Genomic DNA, 20379 nt, shown 5'->3' with positions numbered 1-20379 from the left:
TACAACGTGGATGAATCTCAAAAACATAAAGCTAAGTGAGAAAAGCCAAAGAGAAAAGACTACCTATTGTATGGTTCTATTTATATGAATTTCTAGAAAAGGCAAAATTATAGTGACAGTTACATTTATAAATGGTTAAAATGAAAAATTTCAAGTTATGTATATTTCACCATAATAAAAAAATCATAATTAAAAAAAACTACAGGGCCGGCCCTGTGGCTTAGTGGTTAAGTGCACGCGCTCCGCTGCTGGCGCCCCGGGTTCGGATCCTGGGCGTGCACCAACGCACTGCTTCTCCGGCCATGCTGAGGCTGCGTCCCACATACAGCAACTAGAAGGATGTGCAGCTATGACACACAACTATCTAGTGGGGCTTTGGGGGAAAAATAAATAAATAAAATTATAAAAAAAACTATAGTGACAGAAAGCAGATTAGTGGTTACTTGGGGCCGGAGGTCACAGATGGATTGCAAACTTTCTGGGGAGACAGAAATGTTCTATATATTGATCATGCAAGTGGTTACTGCATGTAATTATATACAATTGCCCAAACTCAAACTGTACACTTAAAATAAGTAAATTTTATTGAATGGAAATTATACCTGAATAAAGCTGGCAGGAGGAAGTGCTACAGAGTTGTCATTTACACAAGTCATTTCACATAAGTGTGAATGTATTCACAGCATAAACTCTCAAAGTGGAACTGCTAGGTCAAGAAATATGTGCTTCAATTTTTAGCTCCTGTCATAATGTTTTCCATTAAAAACATACCAATTTATACAGCAAAATATGAGTACCCATTATCCCATCCCTTGGACAAGAGTGTTGTCATGTGAATATGTTCATTGCTTTTGCCTATTTTTCTATTGGGTTTTACTTATTGATTTATAGGAATTCTTTCTACTTTAAAAATCCTTTGTGATGTGAGTCTTTTGACTTTGTTTATGGTGCTTTTTTTTTGCCTTGCAAAAGTTTTTGATTTGATGTTACTGAGTTGATCATTTTCTTTCTTTTATGGCTTCTGACTTTTACTTTTAAAAAGTCTTCTGGGCCGGACCTGTGGCTTAGCGGTTAAGTGCACACGCTTCGCTACTGGCGGCCCGGGTTCGGATCCTGGGTGCGCACCGACGCACCGCTTCTCCGGCCATGCTGATGCCGCGTACCACAAACGGCAACTAGAAGGATGTGCAACTATGACATGCAGCTATCTACTGGGGCTTTGGAGATAAAAAAGGAGGAGGATTGGCAATAGATGTTAGCTCAGGGCCTGTCTTTCTCAGTGATAGCATGGATGTTAGCTCAGGGCTGATCTTCCTCAAAAAAAAAAAAAAGTCTTCTACACTCCAAAAAATAAAAACAAAACCACCTGTCATGTTTTCTTCTAGTACTTTTATAGTTGAATTTTTTTTTAAATTTAAATCATCGATCTGATTTTCTTTCGGTAGAAGGTACAAAACAGATACAGTTCAATTTTTCTCCAGACGGCTACCCAATAATTCCAACATAATTTATTGAATAATCCAACATTTCCCCACTGATCTGAAATGCCACCTTTATCATATACTAATTCTCTATGAGTATTTGGGTCCATAGCTAAGACTTTCTATTATGCTGTCTTTCTCAATCTATTTATTCATGTGCCAATACCACACTTTAAATTATTGCAGTCTTATTATCTAATAAGGCTTTTTCCTTTTTCAAAAATTTCCTGGCTATTCTTAGTTATTTTTCATATGAATTTTAGAATCAGCTTGTTCAGTTCCAAAATAAAAGGCAAAACAAACATTTGTTAGTATTTTTTCTGGGACTGCACTAAACTTATAGGTTAATATAAGTACTGACACTTTTACAGTGCTGAGTCTTTATATTCAAGAATGTAGCATGTCTTTCTGTTTAGTTATGACTTCTTTTATATACCCTTCATAGTATTTTATAATTTTTTTTTTCCCCCAAAGCGCCAGTAGATAGTTGTACATCATAGTTTCACATCCTTCTAGTTGCCGTACATGGGACGCGGCCTCAGCACGGCCGGAGAAGCAGTGCGTCGGTGCATGCCCGGGATCCGAACCCGGGCCGCCAGCAGCGGAGTGCGCGCACTTAACCTCTAAGCCACAGGGCTGGCCCCATAGTATTTTAAAGTTCCCTTCATTTAGATTTTGACTGTTGTAAGTGTATTCCTGAGAATTTATGCTTTTGTTGATACTGTAAATGGGCCCTTCTATTAAATATTTTAAATAGCTACTGCCTGTGTTTTGGTTGAGTTGTTTTAATAAACACGTATTATTTTCAAAACTAAAAAGGTTATGTTCTAATCTATAAATGCAGATTGGTTTAAGATTTAGGATAAAATAATCAGACTAGTGTCACACACTTAACAGATAATGATAATAAAGAAGATGAAATTGTGGGTTTAGAGTTAATCATTAACCACTAAGAGCATATTTTAGGTAAGAATAGAAAGTAAATTAACTAGATAGACAAAGACAAGGGAAAAGGTATAAAATTAAGTACCGTTAGTTGAAGTCATCAATGTTTTGATCCATATGACATGTTTAAACTTTTCTGAAGAATGATAATCTATAAATGTCTTAAGTTACTAAATGTATAAATAATTTACTTGGAGTTCTATGAGCAAGAGTATACAATTCTCCTAAGAGTTATAGGAGGGCCCACTAAGCATATACCATGAGGTTTCCATGTGTCTCCCATGTTGGTGCTTCAGTTTTATAAAGCTCTTCAAACTGCTGCCTGTATTTTGTAACTAGCTCCTTCTCCAATTTATCAACACAGTCTGCATATTCAACCTGAAAAAAAAAAATCCAAAACACAGCAACTTATGCCTAGAGTAAAAGGTAAATATTCAAATGAACATGAATATGAATAATATAAAATTATTAGAAAGGGTTGAATTTTACAGGGTAAAGAGAACCAAGAGGACTAAATGGGCTTACCCTATAGGGGTGTCTTTCATCTTGGAAATAAGTGAGAAGGTGTAAGACACAACGAAGAATACAGGTTCTTTCTTCATAGTAATAATCTGCAATCTGGGAAGAACCCAAAGCTTCAAAATGAGTTACTCATCTTTGCAAACAAGATATTCAATTTTAAATTTACTCATAAAGAGATCACTCAAAGATATGAATTGAAAAGTTTGATTTATATAAGCAATCACTGAAATGTAAGCACAGCGTTAGGCCAAAAGCAAGCAAAAGACCTCATGAACTAGGATACAAGTAAAGTCATACAACATAAAAGGAATTATTTAATAACATAAACAAGTTTTCTAGCATGATTTCTCAGAGCATTTAAGTAACACACAATGCTATAAACTGACAGGCCACATACACGAAAGAAAATATAGAAATACCACTGGTATATGTAATTGTTTATAACTAATGTACTTAGTTCTCACTAAATACCAAATAGGAAACTACTTCAGAAGTCACAGTCAAATACCATTTTAAAATGAGATTCTAAGTGAAAAAGTTGCTTTGGGAGGCTGGCAGGGGAGTATATAAAGGAATAAAGAAATACAAATTAATCCTGCTGCATTTAGACCTAGAGGTAAAATATCCATCAACCAGTTCAGACCCCTAGTGGCTGAAGAACCTCCTTTGGAAAAAGGTCTCAGCTGGCTCCAGTAGATAAAAGCCTCATTTCACAAATGAGTTAATAAGCTTCTTCATTAAGGCGTCAATGCTAACACAACAAGAGTCAAAAGCCAGTTAATACTTGGGAGAACAAGGTCAAGAAGCCACTACCCAATTTTACACCAAAGAATGGAAATGGTGACTACTACTGACCTTCAGGATTAAGGCCTGGCTCTGCCTCTCATCTTGCAGTACCGTCTGAAGGCAAAAGAACAGTCAAGAAGCCGTCTTACAAGCAAAACTCAATTAACAAAGAAAAAGGTAAACATCCTCACCTCACCCTTCAAGATTATAATTGCCCATTCGTTTCTGGAAACATTTTTTACCTAAGTGTATCCAAGTCTGTGCTCAAACCTCTGCCTCCCTCCTCTGGTCTCAATTTCCTCATATGTAAAATGAGGGCCTGAACAGGCCAGATGTTGTCCCAGGTCCTTTCCAGCTCTGACATCCTGAGATTCTATAATTAACACACCAATCTTTGACCTCTCCATCCCTCCCAGTCTGAGGACAGACCTCAGTTTAAGTATGTTTTTTAAGCCTTTAGAAAGTCTTTCCTGAGAATGGCTATATCTGATCACAGACCTCTGCTGCAAAGAACTGGTACCAAAACCCTAAATTATCTAAAACCAACAAGAAAAGGAAAAAAGCAGAAGAAGGGAGATGGACACAACTACAAACCTTTAGTGAGCCCCGAGTACCTCTGTAATCCTCTTGAAGGTAACACTGGAGTAACTGCACACTCTGTTCTTCATCAAGACCCTGAAATACAGAGGTTGTAAGTGAGGAACAGCCACCTCAGCTCAGAAATCACACATAGGATGCAAAGCATTCTCAAGAGGTGTCCTCTGGAATGGACACAGAACTTGAATAAGCAAAAATCCTTTCAAAAGATTTCATACAATATAACAATTTTAACCCAAATAGGAGAAAAAAGGAGGCAGCCACTGACATGTAATTTACATGTCAGAAACAACTGTGCTTATTCACCAAGCACATTAATGTAGCAGCAGGCATGTAGCAGCAGGCGGGATCTGGGTTTCCAAAATTAAATGGCTACATATTTAAAAACAATCTAGTCAATTTAAAGACCACCATATATATGCTGAAGAAAACTCCACGAAATGTAGTAAACAGGTCAGGCAACTTAATTTGTGGCTTTTAGCAAGAAGAGTTGCAACTTGGAATATATTTTTGAAACACAATATACTTAATTTAATCTCCAAAACTGAAATAAACTGAATTTTCACTAACAATCACTAACAATGAACCCATGTACATCCACACTGCAGGTAATAAACTGAGCCAGTGCTAATTTGTACTCACCAAAAACTTGCTGATTCTTAAACCCAGTTCCTTCAGAGGTGAAGCTACATCTTTATTAGCTTTCACTTTTTCAGCTGAATTTGGACTATGAAAAAAACAATGAATCATTTCCTCATTCTCAATGACCCTCTAGGGGTTTAGAATAAAAACACTTAAAGATATTTTTACTACAGACCTTTTTCTGCCCTTTAGACGCCTATAAAATACACACACACACAAGTTCATCTTTACAGACTTTATAACACAGAACTATTTATGCCCAAGTAATAAACATAGCATATGTCTATTACAAACTATAGTTATAAAAATATTATTTGTAGATATATTAAGTTACAGTAATTATTATTTATTTTTATTTTTATTTTTTTCCCCCAAAGCCCCAGTAGATAGTTGTATGTCATAGCTGCACATCCTTCTAGTTGCTGTATGTGGGACGCAGCCTCAGCACGGCTGGACAAGCGGTGTGTTGGTGCGCGCCCGGGATCCGAACCCGGGCCGCCAGCAGCAGAGTGCGCGCACTTAACCGCTAAGCCACGGGGCCGGCCCTACAGTAATTATTTTTGATCCTTACAACTATCCTGAAAGATAAGTATTACTACCCTCATTTTACAAATGGAATTACCAACACTTAGAAAGATAAATAACTTACCAAAAATTCCACAGCTAATAAAAAGTTGAGGTGAAATTTAAAACCAGGTCTGTTAGTATACATGCATATGTTATCTAGCTCTGTCCACTGAGAAAGGCTAGAAGCTGTGACACCCCAGTAGCAGCAAGCACACCCAGCACCCAGATCTTGGTTTCTAATACCATTCTCTAAGAAAAGGTACCAGGATTCCTTGGAGAAATGGCTGATTCTAGAGCTGGGGTGGGGAAAATACTAGATGAGCCTGGAGCATCTTGTAATGTCAAAAAGTAAGGAAAAACTCAGAAAACAAAAGGAGGGGGACAGGACAAAAGGACACAAAAGCTGACCTAAAAGAACTCCCAATGGCCAAAGCTGGAACAAAGTACAAAGTATAAATATAAATGAGTCCATAATGACATAATGAATGAATGAATGAATGAATGAATGGGGGAGAAGGGAAAAATCGTTAAAGAAATCCAAATAATATACATAGATGCTACCCCTTTCAGGATGTGAAGTTTAGTTCCGCTACACCTTCACACTGAGAGTGGGCTACACTTAGTGACTCACTTCCAAAAAATAAAGTAGGGAAAGGGAAAAAAGTGACTTTACAGAGAATAAGCTTAGCAATGCTACCCTACCCAAGTGAGCAAGGTTAACATCACCACTGATTTCATGGATAAAATGTACCCTCTGTTATGATGTGATAAGAATGGTACTTTACTTCTGTGTATTCTTCCCAAAAACCCACAACTCCAATCTAATAACAAGAAAAACATCAGACAAATCCAAATTGAGGGTATTCTACAAAACAGTTGACCAGTCCTCCTCAAAACTGTTCAAGGTCGTGAAAATCAAGGAAGGACTGAGATACTGTCACACTTAGAGCTAAGGAGACATGACAACTAAACTCAATGTGGTACCCTGGACAGGAACCTGGAACAGAAAGAGAACATTAAAGAAAGAAAAAAAAAAGGGTTAAATTCAAATAAAGTCTGCAGTTACAAAAAAAAAAAACATGTCCGTCAGACTTCAAATCCCACGCTATCTTTTACAAAGGGAACTTTTGTCTTGAAAAAAAGAAACTAATGCCACAAATGTCCATTTTGTGAATTAAAGCATGTTGTTGTTCGATTTTTTTTTTACAGAGACTTTCACATTTCACAGAAAATCCACAACACAACAAGGTTAAACAATAAGTTCTGAAAGAGGCAACACAGAATGATGATTAATAATACAGACACTGGAGTAAGACTGCCAGGTTCAAATCCTGGTTCTACCACTTACTAGCTGTGTGACCTTGGGCAAGCTACTTAACCTCTCTGTGCCTCAGTATCCCCATCTGTAAAATGGAAACAACAATAATAAAAATACCTAAATGTGATAAGATAGTGATTATCTTTTTTAGAAGTCCATATATTGGGCTGGTGCCATGGCTTAGCGGTTAAGTGCGCGCAGTCCGCTACAGGCGGCCCGGGTGCGGATCCTGGGCGTGCACCGACTCACCGCTTCTCTGGCCATGCTGAGGCCGCGTCCCACATACAGCAACTAGAAGAGTGTGCAACTATGACATACAGCTATCTACTGGGGCTTTGGGGGAAAAAATAAATAAATAAATAAAACTATTAAAAGTCCATATATTGTAGATACACAGTAAAGTATTTACAGATAAAATAACATGATGTCTAGGAGTTACTTCAAAATAATTATGGGGGAAGGGTTAATAGAACGAAAAAAGAAAGTTCTTCACTAACCTAAAAAGATGAAGATGGAAGGTGAAGATGTAATAAAATCAACAGATGTTCAGAAGTAGAAAGGAAATGAGGGTGGCCTGGGAACTATGATGCATAATAGAATGAGATCTGGACTAGGAATTAAGAAAAGAGTCTAGTCCTACAAGGTGTATTCTCTTTTTTAACCACTTTATATTTTATTATTGTTCCACTGCTCAGTAAAAAAATCTATATATTCGAACAAAGAATAAAAATAGTACCTATCTCAAAGGGCCATTGTGAGGACTAAATAACTTATGTCTATGCTTAGACTAGTACTTGGTATACAGTAAACACTATATAAATGTCAGCTGCTTTTATCATCGTTCACTGCTATCTCCTAGAATTTGGTGCTGACAGTGCCTCACACAAACATGATGGACCAAAATAAATATTAGGAATACTAACTGAATATTTAATAAATCCTCATGCCCAGACACTAGGGTTATATAATTAGATTCAACAATACCGTATTTCTAGAAGTATATATAATTAGGTTATATATATATATAAATAGGTTATATAATTAGATTCAACAATACCGTATTTCTCTTTCTTTCAACAGACAGAAAAATGTGCCCTACTCTTTTCCACTGATAACCAAATTGTATTCTCTCAGCAATATCATAAAATCATACATGAGGATGGTTTCATCTATGCCAGCTTTCTCAGGGGAATTACTCTAACCAGACGCACGGAATAGCCATACCTGGGAGGTTTATAGTAAGAAAGCCCCTCTAACAGCCGCTGCCAATGTTTATTCAGTTCTGACTCAATATGATTCTGGAAAAGAACACAGATATTATACAAATGCAATTTTAATCAGATTCCAGGATCACACTGAGGATGACATATTCTTTTCAGTCTGTTTAATATGTGTTTTCCCCCACAGTTGAAATCATTTTGAATATAGAATTCTGTAGCCTCCTTTTCTTTGTTTAACATTTTAACATAATGATTTAACCTTATTATGAAAATCTTTGATAAACATCTTTTCTAGGATAGCTAGATCATAATTTATTTACCATCCCTCCAATGTTAGATACACTTAAGCTGACTGTAATTCTTTATTAATATAAATAACGCTATGGTACAGAGCTCTGTGCAGAAAATTTTTTTGAGGATTTCTTTCTTCTAAGATAAATTCCTACAGGTGGAAATAGCAGATGAAGACATAACAAAAAATGTTAAAGCTCTAAAAAAAGATGTAACATTCATTACGTTAATTACAATAACAAGAGTAATAACTTAATGTCATCTTAACACTTCACCCTCACAGGGTCAGAACACCCAAGGATCAACATGAACTGTTGTTTATTGATTATATACTTGGAAATGTCCTAGAAACCATAGCCTCTGTGACTTAAGGAGCTAGCTAAAGGGAAAAGGAAGAAGAGGCAAGTGAAGTATGAGACAGAGAAAAGGCCTGAGAATCTTTCTTAGCCTGAGGTAGTGGAGTGGTATTTGCACCCCTACCCTCAGTACTGAGATCAAGCAGCACTGGGATATTTTCAGAAAAGGAATCACTAAGGTAAGAAGAAAGGTGGAGATTTAGAAATCTTCAGCAGACAGGCTACAAGACACACCACATTTCAGTAGAGAAGTAGGGAAGGCATAATGTTTATAAGGTTTTAGGAATTAAAAAATATTTAGTTCCTACTTCAAAGAGAAGGCAGGGTTTTTTTTTTGTAATATAAGCTATACAAAGAATGACAGAATCCACTCAAGAACACCACCACTTACCAGTTCCCTCAGAGCTGACCTTCCAAGCAGAATTGTCCACAGTTCTCTACTGCTCCTGAAAATTACAGAAAGCAGAGGTAATTCTGCTCTTTTAGATTATACAAACTTGACTAAGCTGTCTCACAGCTATTTTGTCTACTCTCTGAAAACAAAAAACTCAAGGTACAAAACAATTTGTTAAAATTTTGGACAGTAATCCTGTTATATTGTTCTTCAAAGTCTGATGTTCAAAACAAAAATTAAGAAACTAAAATATAAGATTTTAACCTAAACCAAGCAGGTATTGTACTAAAAACACGAGGATGGCCACCCTATTTCAATGCATTTAAGATGCCATTAATTGCAGGACACATGATTATTTACTTTCTATAAGTCATCAGTAACAAAACATATTCCAATTTCAGAGGTATTAAAAGTGTGAAAAAAATGTATATTTTAGAATTAATGAAATACAGTAATTAATGAATTATGGTATGTCTTCTATGCTAAGAAAATGCTTCAGGGGCCAGCCTGGTGGCACAGTAGTTAAGTTCGTGCGCTCCACTTTGGCGGCCCAGGGTTCGCAGGTTCAGATCCCGGGCACATACCTACACACCGCTCATCAAGCCATGCTGTGGCAGCATCCCATATACAAAATAGAGGAAGACTGGCACAGACGTTAGCTCACTGACAATCTTCCTCTGGCAAAAAGAGGAAGACTGGCAACAGATGCTAGCTGAGGGACAATCTTCCTCAGGAAAAAAAAAAGAAAATGCTTCAATTTAGTATTTCTATCTTCTTCCTTATTAAAATGTAGTGACCAATGAGGAAGAAGAATCTAGAAAAGGACTATGTATATTTCAAGACTCCCATCACCTCCAGAAAATTTTCTAAATGCATGATATAATTCACTTCCTAAACCAAGTCAAGTCTAACAGTCATTATGAATGATACTATGTTCGTTCATTTATTAATGAATTCCTACTAGGTACCACATGTAGCACTACAAACATAGGATTAAAAAACACACATTAGATATAGCCCCCGGCCCTAGTGAGTCCTTCAAATATCCTCCCTACAATGTGCTTACCCCAATTCTTTCCCTCATCCCAAATACATGCATTTGGAATTTCTGGAAACATATTTTGGGGGTTTTTTTTGTGAGGAAGATTGGCCCTGAGCTAACATCTGTGCCAATATTCCTCTATTTTGTATGTGGGTTGCCGCCACAGCATGGTTTCACGAGTGGTGTAGGTCCAAGCCTGGAATCCGAACCCACAAACCTGGGCCACCAAAAGAGAGTGTGCCAGACTTAAAAACTACACCATGGGGCCAATTCCACTGGGGTTTTTTTTTAAGTCTAGAATTAAATTTCAAAATGTAACAATTAAGAAATTCTCTCAAGAAAGAGTTATAAAAAGCAAGGAATTAGGGGGGCAGGCCTGGTGGCATAGCAGTTAAGTTCATGTGTGCTCCACTTCAGTGGCCCAGGGTTTGCAGGTTTGGATCCCGGGCACGGACCCACACACCAGTCATCAGGCCACGATGTAGCAGCGTCCCACATATAAAGTAGAGGAAGATGGGCATGGATGTTAGTCCAGGGCCAATCTTCCTCAGCAAAAAGAGGAGGACTGGCAACAGATGTTAGCTCAGGGCCGATTTTCCTCACCAGAAAAAAAAAAAGCATAGGAATTATATTTTGTGAGGACCTAAATCAGCCCTAGAATAGTAACCTGAAATAATTAACACTGCTTAGAAAGCTTATCTGCAGAGAGAAGATGAAAAGATCCTCATAAAACATACTAAACATTTAACAAAAAGAATGCAAGCTGTGTTAACTATGAGGATAAACTGAAAATGTTTTCTTCATTACGACTGTAACACAAAGTACTAATTCTATCTATATAAAAATTGTCTTTCAGCATCTTCCCATCAAAAGAGTTTAAACACGTCTAAAAATTATAAATCTCTTTCCTAAGGGTTAATGCTTTTAAGAAAATAAGAAAATTAGTGTGGAATCACTAATCATTTTTCTGATAACAAAATAGCATTCACTAATCAAAAATTAGATTAGATCCATTTAATGAAACAAACATGCCCCTTTATATTGATAACATATATTAAAAGATAGTAAACTGAGCCCTAAGTAATTAAAAATAGGGGCAAGCTCACCGATTAAAGAAATTGATAGTAAATTTTAAAAGAATGCCTTTTGTAAAGAGAATAATTATCACCTAACTTATTTGTTTGATAAATCTGAATTAGCAAAATATAAAGAGAGGGCTTTATTTAAAATGGCATATACTTTACCAAGGATAGCCTCTGGTTTGCACATAACAGATTAGATACCTATTATATAACACATAGCTAATAACGCGGCTAACGGCACGTCAAAATTAATGGAAAGAAACTTAAGATTATAATTGAAGGCTTTTGTATGCCTGAGCTAAATCACTCTTTCTTGATCACACATCTTCCAATTTCAAAAAGCCTGGGCATCTGTGAGCTTTAATTTATCCACATTTGCTTTCAGAACTTAGATCTCTAGTGAGGCAGCAGTGATTCCCAGAAGAGACTGAGAAGACCAACACTCATACTCAAGGACCAGCTGCCAAGATCCAGAATTCCTTGTTTTCTCAAATTCAAGCTGTGGGTTTTTCTTACACCAAAATCTGTACAGTTTTTTTAAAAAAAAAAAATACAATGTCCTAAGCCAGCCCTGATGGCCTAGTGGTTAAAGTTTGGCGCTCTCACCGCTTCTGAGGCCCAGGTTCCTTTCCCGGTCACTGAACCACACCACTCATCTGTCAGTCGCCATGCTGTGGTGGCGGCCCACACAGAAGAACTAGGACTTACAACTAAGATATACAACCATGCACTGGGGCTTTGGGGAGGGAAAAAAAATACAATGTCCTGAAAGAGTGTTTCTCAAAATGTATTTGGTCCCCAGACCACATACAGCAAAATCACCTGTATGAACAACACAGCAACACTTCAGAATCCTGGTCACTACCTGCAGCTACTCTTTCTCAGGGGTTGGGCATGGGAAATCTACACTTTAAAATGAGTACCCAGATGAATTCCTAAATTACCACTACTCTAGGGCATCAATTTGCCTCAGAGGAGCAGGTTTAAAGACCTGGTCAGTATAGAGGCTCTCTGCTTTTTATGTTTGATATATTAGCTTTCAGCGAGGGAAGGGAATGGGGGGAGATTCTTCTCCTAAACAAGATTGGAGATCACTGCCCTAGAGTAAAGCAGTAATTTTTTTTTTGCTGAGGAAGACTAGCCCTGAGCTAACATCTATGCCAATGTTCCTCCACTTTATATGTGCATCTCCACCACAGCTTGGCTGACAAGTGGTGAAGGTCCACACCTGGGATCCAAACCCACAAACCTGGGCCACCGAAGCAGAGAGCGCTGAACTTAACCACTATGCCACGGGGTCGGCCCCAAGCAGTAACTTTTACACTTCAGAAATATAGCTATTCCTTTAGAAACTAAAATTCTCATTGGCAAAACTATGTCATGTTATGGTCTTTTTGTCATAAGGTGTCAAAAACGTTTAGGGGGTCAGCCCGGTGGCGCAAGCAGTTAAAGGCACATGCTCTGCTGCGGCAGCCCAGGGTTCGCCAGTTCAGATCCTGGGCGCGTACCGATGCACCATTTGTCAAGCCATGCTGTGGCAGCGTCCCATATAAAGTGGAGGAAGATTGGCACAGATGTTAGCCCAGGGCCAGTCTTCCTCAGCAAAAAGAGGAGGATTGGCAGATGTTGGCTCAGGGCCAATCTTCCTCACAAAAACAACAAGAAAACAATGTTTATTGAAAATGAGTTTTTGATAATAAGAACAGCCAACATTTATTGAGCAGTTACCTGTCAGGTACTGTGCTAAGTAAGTATTTAACACTTTGTCTTACTGAACATTGACAACTTACTTTATGAGGCAGATACTGTTATTATCCCCATTATCTCAGCAGGAAACTAAGGTTTAAGAGTGGTTAAGGGGGCCGGCCCAGTGGCGTAGCAATTAAGTTCGCATGTTCCAGTTCGGTGGCCCAGGGTTCACTGGATCGGATCCTGGGCACGGACCTACTCATTGCTCATCAGGCCATGCTGAGGTGGTGTCCCACATAGAAGAGCTACAAGCCTACAACTATGATACACAACTCTGGCTTTGGGGAGAAAAAAGAAAAAAGAGGAAGATTGGCAACAGATGTTAGCACAGGGTCAATCTTCCTCAAAAAAAAGAGCGGTTAAGGGCCGGCCCCGTGGCCTAGCGGTTAAGTGCGCGCACTCCGCTACTGGCGGCCCGGGTTCAGATCCCGAACCACATACAGCAACTAGAAGGATGTGCAACTATGACATACAACTACCTACTGGGGCTTTGGGGGAAAAAAGGAGGAGGACTGGCAATAGATGTTAGCTCAGAGCCGGTCTTCCTCAGCAAAAAAAAAGAGGAGGATTAGCATGGATGTTAGCTCAGGGCTGATCTTCCTCACCAAAAAAAAAAAAAAAGAGTGGTTAAGTAACTTGCCTAAGATCACAAAGCTAATATATAATGGGCTTGAACTGAGGTTTGCACGACTCCAGAGTTTAATCACGACATGACACTGCCTCAAGTTGCACCCAAGAATTCATCCTGCAAGCAAGCAAAGACTGAAGTGAAGCTTTTGGTTCTACAGTGGCAGACCATACCCTTCACACAGTGGATGGCAAGCAAGAGAGGCTCAAAAAATACATGCTGATGAACAAATACATTAAAGGAGAATAATATGAGTCCCTTTTAGACCTGTAACCTAATTGGAACAGAAAAATTAAGACAAACAAATCATTATATGCAGAAGTCTCAAGAGAAGGCAAAATGAAGGAGAAGATTGTAGTTTACCAGGAAGGGAATCCTTGTGGCAATGAGTGTTACTTGTTCCTCAATTCCTACACATTTATGGTCTAGGAATAATAGGAATACAAACAAATCTAAGACCATCACAATGCTCATAAGCTTACTGTTGCGAATGACAAAGGATGTTAAACACACATTACACAATCAGCAAAAAAGTATAAAGTAATAAACGGCGTGATCCTAACAATTACACACCACAAAGGAATATAACCACACGGGGCAGAAAAGAGTCAGAGAAGAGAGAGCTCACTGGGAACCAATGCAGGGATCAATGAAAACTTCACCTCAAATTGGGACCTGAAGGTTTGAGCAGGTGATTCTCAAGATACAACAGACATAGATGGAACTGTGCTTTCCAATCCAAAGCCTCAGGGTAACATCTTCTACACGTATTTTCAAGAAACAAACTAACTGCTACAGTATCGCTCATTTATTTGCACAATAAATAAATCTGAGCTAAGTATTTCCAGGAGAAACTAAGGCACAGAAACTAAATAACTCGCCTCAAAAGTAAAGTTAAAAAACTTATTGAGGGGCTGGTCCAGTGGCCCAAGCGGTTGGGTGTGCGCGCTGCGCTGCAGCGGCCCAGGGTGCGCGGGTTTGGATTCCAGGCGTGCATTGACGCACCGCTTGTCAAGCCATGCTGTGGCGGCGTCCCATATAAAGTGGAGGAAGATGGAGACGGATGCTAGCCCAGGGCCGGTCTTCCTCAGCAAAAAGAGGAGGATTGGCAGATGTTAGCACAGGGCTGATCTTCCTCACACACACACACACACACACACACACACAAAATTACTGACTTCCAGTCCAATGCTCTAGCAGACAACATGGAACTCCATTCCTAAAAGAGCTGGAGTTAACAGAAACTGGAAGCTATCTTCCTTAGAGAGATCCATGGGGTTGGAAACCTTTGGGGGAAAGCTTCTAGGTTAGGAATAAGTCTCTACAACTGAGTCGTTTTGGTAAGAAGGCTGAGACACAGCCAACCTACTCTGAGATAGTTCTTGTGAGAAACATGGTGATATTCCCCATGGAGATGATAAATAAAAGTGCCCACTGCCCACGGATCCCCTGACTCCAAGGATGAAGTATGACTCTCTTGCATGAATTGAGATTTAAGCTTAGCAGTAACCTTTTCAAACCACAGTTGTCTTTTTAACACACGTACACCACTCAGACTTCTACAAACACACTAACTGAAGAACACACACTAAGAGACATCCAAAAATGTCAATATTCAAACTGACTTTCTGCAAAACCCTGACTTTCCCAAAACCCTGAGTGATTTAAGGATATTACTCTATTTTTCACAATGATTTCCCTACATGCTTCAGAACCACCTCACCGTTACTCTGAAATACTTGGAGAAACAGGCTCAAACGGTAAGCTGGCCTGTCTGCGGTCATCTGCAAATCAGCAGGCAGCAGGAACAGAATTTCAGTTTTCTCCTAGTCCAGACCTCCAAGCATTTCAAACAGAAGGCTGCTGCTCAGTATAACCCCAGTCGTTGTAAGGAGCCTTCCAGCACAAAAAGAAAGTGCATTCTCCTAACAGGGGCTAGGAGCAAAGCAGTCAGGCATGAGTTTGGTAGGTTCCCCGGGATGATCAAAGCATCTTTCAGGCAAACCAATGCCTTCCTTCCCTTGTTCTCTTTCATCAAAGAACGCGCCTTACCCTGCAAGAGCTAAACTTGACCCAAACTCCCCAACGACTAAGAACTAAGCCTAAGAAAAGGAGGGCACAGTGACCACAATGCTGCCCAACATGAGAGCTGACATGAAACAGCAGAGGCGGAAAAAGCAGACTGGTCCTCACAAGGTGCAGAAGCAGTTCAATGGAAATTCCGGAGAAGAAAACCTCGAGCTGAGAGGTGAAGGAAGTGCCATCAGATAAAACGAGCAACATTCATAACAAATATTTTCTGGCAGCCTATTACGCGCTCTTCTGGGGGCTGCGGATACAGCGGCGAAACAGACGAAGCGGGGCAACACCGCGGGCCCAGGGAGCACTAAGCGACAGGAACGTTTAGCTCATTTCAGGAGGGAGGGCGGCAGGGAGAAGGGCGACGCTTCACGCCGTAACTTGGAAGACGGAGGTGCGGGGATCGGGTTAAAGCCTCGGACCCGGGCTTGGACGCTCGCTTGACCGCTCAGCCAGTTCTGAGCCGGACCCGCGAGCCATCGGTGAAGCCCAAGGTGCCCACGGAGTCGGGAGAGTTCCAGGGACATGCGCGGGGGCCGGCGCTCGGAAGCGCCCTGGAAGTAACAACTGTCTCTTTCTGCTTCTACTTCACCCCCTGTCCCCAAGCCCAGGACGGCGCCGGGGCCTCCCCGAGAACGCGGGCAGGTTGGCGGACGGAACCGACGCACGAGGAGAGGAACAGACGGATGAATGGAAGGCCGCGCGAGGACGGAGAGCAGAACTGCCCGGAGGGGCTCGGCGACTCCGAGCACGAGCACATGGGGACCCGGGGAGCGCCGCCGGGCAGCGCAGGAGGCGGCGGCGGGCCGGGGCGGGGGCTCCCCGCGACCGCGAAGTGCCCCGGGGCGCCTCGAGGGAGCGTCACACCGGACGAGGAAGCGCGGGGGGGCGCCGAGGGACGCGCCGGCGGGGACAGGGGAGGAGAGAAAGGGCCCGAGCGAGGAGACAGGAGGCCGGCGCCGAGCGAAGGGGTGAGGCACCGGCCCGCCTCTCGGAGAAGTCACCTCAGATCCCCGCGCGCCGGGACAGTTTGGACGTAACCGCCTCCCGTCTCGGCGCCCGTCCGCCTAGCCGGGCTTCGCCCGCCGCCGCCACCACATCTCGCCCCAACTCCCGCCCCGCTTCCGCTCGGCTAGGACTCGGCGCCTCACACCCACCCCCGCCAACTCGGCCCGCTCCGCACCTCACACACGGCCCGCCGGCGGCCGCCGCCATCTTCGCGCGCCCGCGCGCCCCAGCCCCGCCCCCAGACGCCGCGCCCACGTGACCTACCCACCCCCCCCCCCGGCTGGCGCGTGGACGGGGCCTTACATCACGTGATGGCATGGTGGGGCGGGGCCAAGATGGCGCTGCCCTGAGAGGTGAGGAATCTGCGGCGAGGGCGGCCGAGGCTGTGAGGAAGGCGGCCGAATGGCGACGTCTGCGACGTAGATGAGAGGCGGTGAGGGGTGACCGGGCGCCAGCACCCGGGCCGCAGAGAGTGGCCTACAGTGGAGCTTTCCTCCTCGCAGCTGGAGAACGGAGAGAGAAGGTGCTGGCTGGGTGAAGCTGCCGCTTTCTGCCTGGCGGGGCTTGAGGGGCCCAGAGTCCACGGAGTCCCTAATCACCCTGGTTTCCCCGGGGTCCCAGGTCTAGAGACATGACCCGAGATTGCGCTCCCCCGGCCCCGGGAACCGGGGCTCCGCTGAGCGGGTCGGTGCTGGCAGAGGCGGCAGTGGTGTTCGCAGTGGTGCTGAGCATCCACGCGGCCGTGTGGGACCGATACTCGTGGTGCGCCGTAGCCCTCGCAGTGCAGGCCTTCTACGTCCAGTACAAGTGGGACCGGCTGCTACAGCAGGGGAGCGCTGTCTTCCAGTTCCGAACGTCCGCAAACAGTGGCCTACTGCCCACCTCAGTGGTCATGCCTTTGCTCGGACTGGTCATGAAGGAGCGCTGCCAGTCTGCGGGGAACCCATACTTCGAACGCTTTGGAATTGTGGTGGCAGCCACTGGCATGGCAGTGGCCCTCTTCTCATCAGTGTTGGCGCTGGGCATCACTCGCCCGGTGCCCACCAACACTTGTGTCATCTCGGGCTTGGCTGGAGGTGTCATCATATATATCATGAAGCACTCACTGAGTGTGGGAGAGGTGATCGAGGTCTTGGAGGTCCTGCTAATCTTCGTCTATCTCAACATGATCCTGCTGTACCTGTTGCCCCGCTGCTTCACCCCTGGGGAGGCACTGCTGGTACTGGGTGGCATCAGCTTCATGCTCAACCAGCTCATCAAGCGCTCCCTGACTGTGGTGGAAAGCCAGGGGGACCCAGTGGACTTTTTCCTGCTAGTGGTGGTAGTGGGAATGGTGCTCATGGGCATCTTCTTCAGCACCCTCTTTGTCTTCATGGACTCAGGTACCTGGGCCTCCTCCATATTTTTCCACCTCATGACCTGTGTGCTGGGTCTGGGTGTGGTCCTGCCCTGGCTGCACCGGCTCATCCGCAGGAACCCCTTGCTCTGGCTTCTTCAATTCCTCCTCCAGACAAACACCCGCATCTACCTCTTAGCCTACTGGACTCTGCTGGCCACCTTGGCCTGCCTGGTGGTGCTGTACCAGAATGCCAAGCGCTCATCTTCTGAGTCCAAAAAGCACCAGGCCCCCACCATTGCCCGAAAGTATTTCCACTTCATTGTAGTGGCCACCTACGTCCCAGGTATCATCTTTGACCGGACGCTGCTCTACGTGGCCGCCACCGTATGTCTGGCAGTCTTCATCTTCCTGGAGTATGTACGCTACTTCCGCATCAAGCCCCTGGGCCACACTCTGCGGAGCCTCCTGTCCCTCTTCCTGGATGAACGAGACAGTGGACCGCTCATCCTGACACACATCTACCTGCTCCTTGGCGTGTCTCTTCCCGTTTGGCTAGTCCCCAGACCCTGCACACAGAAGGGTAGTCTAGGAGGAGCAAGGGCCCTAGTCCCCTATGCAGGCGTCCTGGCCGTGGGTGTGGGTGACACGGTGGCCTCCATCTTCGGCAGTGCTATGGGGGAGATCCGCTGGCCTGGAACCAAAAAGACCTTTGAGGGGACCATGACGTCTATATTTGCCCAGATCATTTCTGTAGCTCTGATCTTAATCTTTGACAGTGGAGTAGACCTGAACTACAGTTATGCTTGGATTTTGGGGTCCATCAGCATCGTGTCCCTCCTCGAAGCATACACTACACAGATAGACAATCTCCTTTTGCCTCTCTACCTCCTGATATTGCTGATGGCCTAGCTGCTGTGCAGCAGTGATGGAGGAAACAGGGCCAAGGGGAGGATGAATGGTCCCCACAGCAGCCAGACAGTTGGGCATGAAGAGCCAAGGAGTGAGAAGCAGATTTGATTTTTCAGTTGATTCAGATTCAAAATAAAAATCCAAGATCACCGGGTTTTCGTTTCGCTAATATTTAAAAAGCAATGGGGCCGGCCCCGTGACGTAGCGGATAAGTGTGCGCGCTCCGCTACTGGCGGCCTGGGTTCAGATCCTGGGCGCGTCCCAACACACTGCTTGTCCGGCCATGCTGTGGTGGCATCCCACATACAGCAACTAGAAGGATGTGCGACTATGACATACAACTATCTACTGGGGCTTTGGGGAGAAAAAGGGGAAAAAGGGGAGGATTGGCAATAGATGTTAGCTCAGAGCCGGTCTTCCTCAGCAAAAAGAGGAGGATTGGCATGGATGTTAGCTCAGGGCTGATCTTCCTCACAAAAAAATTAAAAATAAAAAGCAAAAAGGCTTAATTAAAGAATATTGCAACAAATCAAAGAACTTGAGTGTGCTGTAGCCCCCCGTCCCCTGCCTTGCAGTCTTCAGAGGAGGCCGGAGTGGACACTGGAGGCAGGAGAGCGTAATGGTTAACACTGCAGGTTCTGCTGTCAAGGTAATCTGGTCAGAATCCTTGGCTGCACCACTTCTTCAACTGTGTGAGTTGCTTAACCACTCTGGGGCTTAGTTCTGTCTGCAAGATGAGAATAATAAGAGCCGGCACCTCACATGGTGGTGTGAGGATCCAGTGAGGTGAGGTGTATGACATGTCCAGCCCAGTGATTGCACATCGTGAGCAATCAGTAAGGGAAAGTGTTATGATTACTCAAGGCCAGTCCTCATCTCAGCAAAAAGCCAGGCAAGCTAGAGAGTTTCTGGGGTGTCCTCGGAGACAGAGGAACCTTACTCCCCTGGCTTCACTTGCAGGAGAACCCAAGAGGAAAAGAGCCAAGTGCATGTGGTTTCTCCCATTTGGACTAGGAAGAGCTGAAGGGGAGAGGTGGGATCAGCTTGTTGCGTGTGTGGAAGGGCTGAAGGAAGAGGATCAGTCTCTGGGCTGACTTCCTGTTTCAGTCAACCCCACCCCTGCCTCAGTGTCTCTGCTGCCTGGCTGAGTGGTGCTGATGAAAGACCGGCTGGACAGCACAGGATCCTTGTCAAGGGGTCCCTCCTGAGACCCTCTCACACTCCAGTCTTGTCCAAACCTGTGTTTGTCTCTTCTCTTGTCAAGAAATTAGAGCTTAGGGAGCTGACAGAGTTTACTGAGAGGTCAGAATAGCTCTACTTGGGGGGCCATGCTCTAGCCTTGCTCTCTGTGAGGACAGAGTCTGGGTCTGCCTGGTTCACCACCGCATCCCCTGGTGCCAGCAGAGCCTGGCATGTAGCAGGAA

The 20379-nt window shown here is 43.5% G+C and overlaps 2 protein-coding genes across 5 annotated transcripts in view; one reads left to right on the top strand and one right to left on the bottom strand.

Moving 5' to 3' along the window:
* NUP188 (nucleoporin 188) overlaps window positions 1–16933 on the bottom strand; it is a 50819-nt gene extending 33886 nt beyond the window's left edge. For all 4 annotated transcript variants that reach the window (XM_058524223.1, XM_058524225.1, XM_058524226.1 and 1 more), the window contains exons 1-8: window positions 16883–16933; window positions 9117–9171; window positions 8083–8156; window positions 4974–5058; window positions 4329–4409; window positions 3804–3848; window positions 2952–3044; window positions 2685–2804 (exon numbers count right to left, since the gene is read on the bottom strand). In XM_058524223.1, the coding sequence (XP_058380206.1) occupies window positions 2685–2804; window positions 2952–3044; window positions 3804–3848; window positions 4329–4409; window positions 4974–5058; window positions 8083–8156; window positions 9117–9171; window positions 16883–16914 (585 nt within the window). In that variant the 5' untranslated portion in view covers window positions 16915–16933. The remainder of the gene's footprint in view (window positions 1–2684; window positions 2805–2951; window positions 3045–3803; window positions 3849–4328; window positions 4410–4973; window positions 5059–8082; window positions 8157–9116; window positions 9172–16882) is intronic.
* Window positions 16934–17032: 99 nt separating this feature from the next.
* On the top strand, window positions 17033–19109 carry DOLK (dolichol kinase). Its single transcript, XM_058524234.1, has one exon. The coding sequence runs from the start codon at window positions 17339–17341 to the stop codon at window positions 18953–18955; it is 1617 nt and encodes a 538-aa protein (XP_058380217.1). The 5' UTR covers window positions 17033–17338; the 3' UTR covers window positions 18956–19109.
* Window positions 19110–20379: the final 1270 nt, after the last annotated feature.

The sequence above is a fragment of the Diceros bicornis genome, chromosome 28 (genome assembly GCF_020826845.1).
Source record: "Diceros bicornis minor isolate mBicDic1 chromosome 28, mDicBic1.mat.cur, whole genome shotgun sequence".
In the NCBI taxonomy this organism is placed as follows: Eukaryota; Metazoa; Chordata; class Mammalia; order Perissodactyla; family Rhinocerotidae; genus Diceros; species Diceros bicornis.
Note: the sequence above shows the minus strand (reverse complement) of the source record. Positions and strands in the feature narration are given on the sequence as shown.

Coding starts and splice junctions, on each gene's coding strand:
- DOLK (XM_058524234.1), top strand. CDS start 17,339: ATGACCCGAGATTGCGCTCCCCCGGCCCCGGGAACCGGGGCTCCGCTG.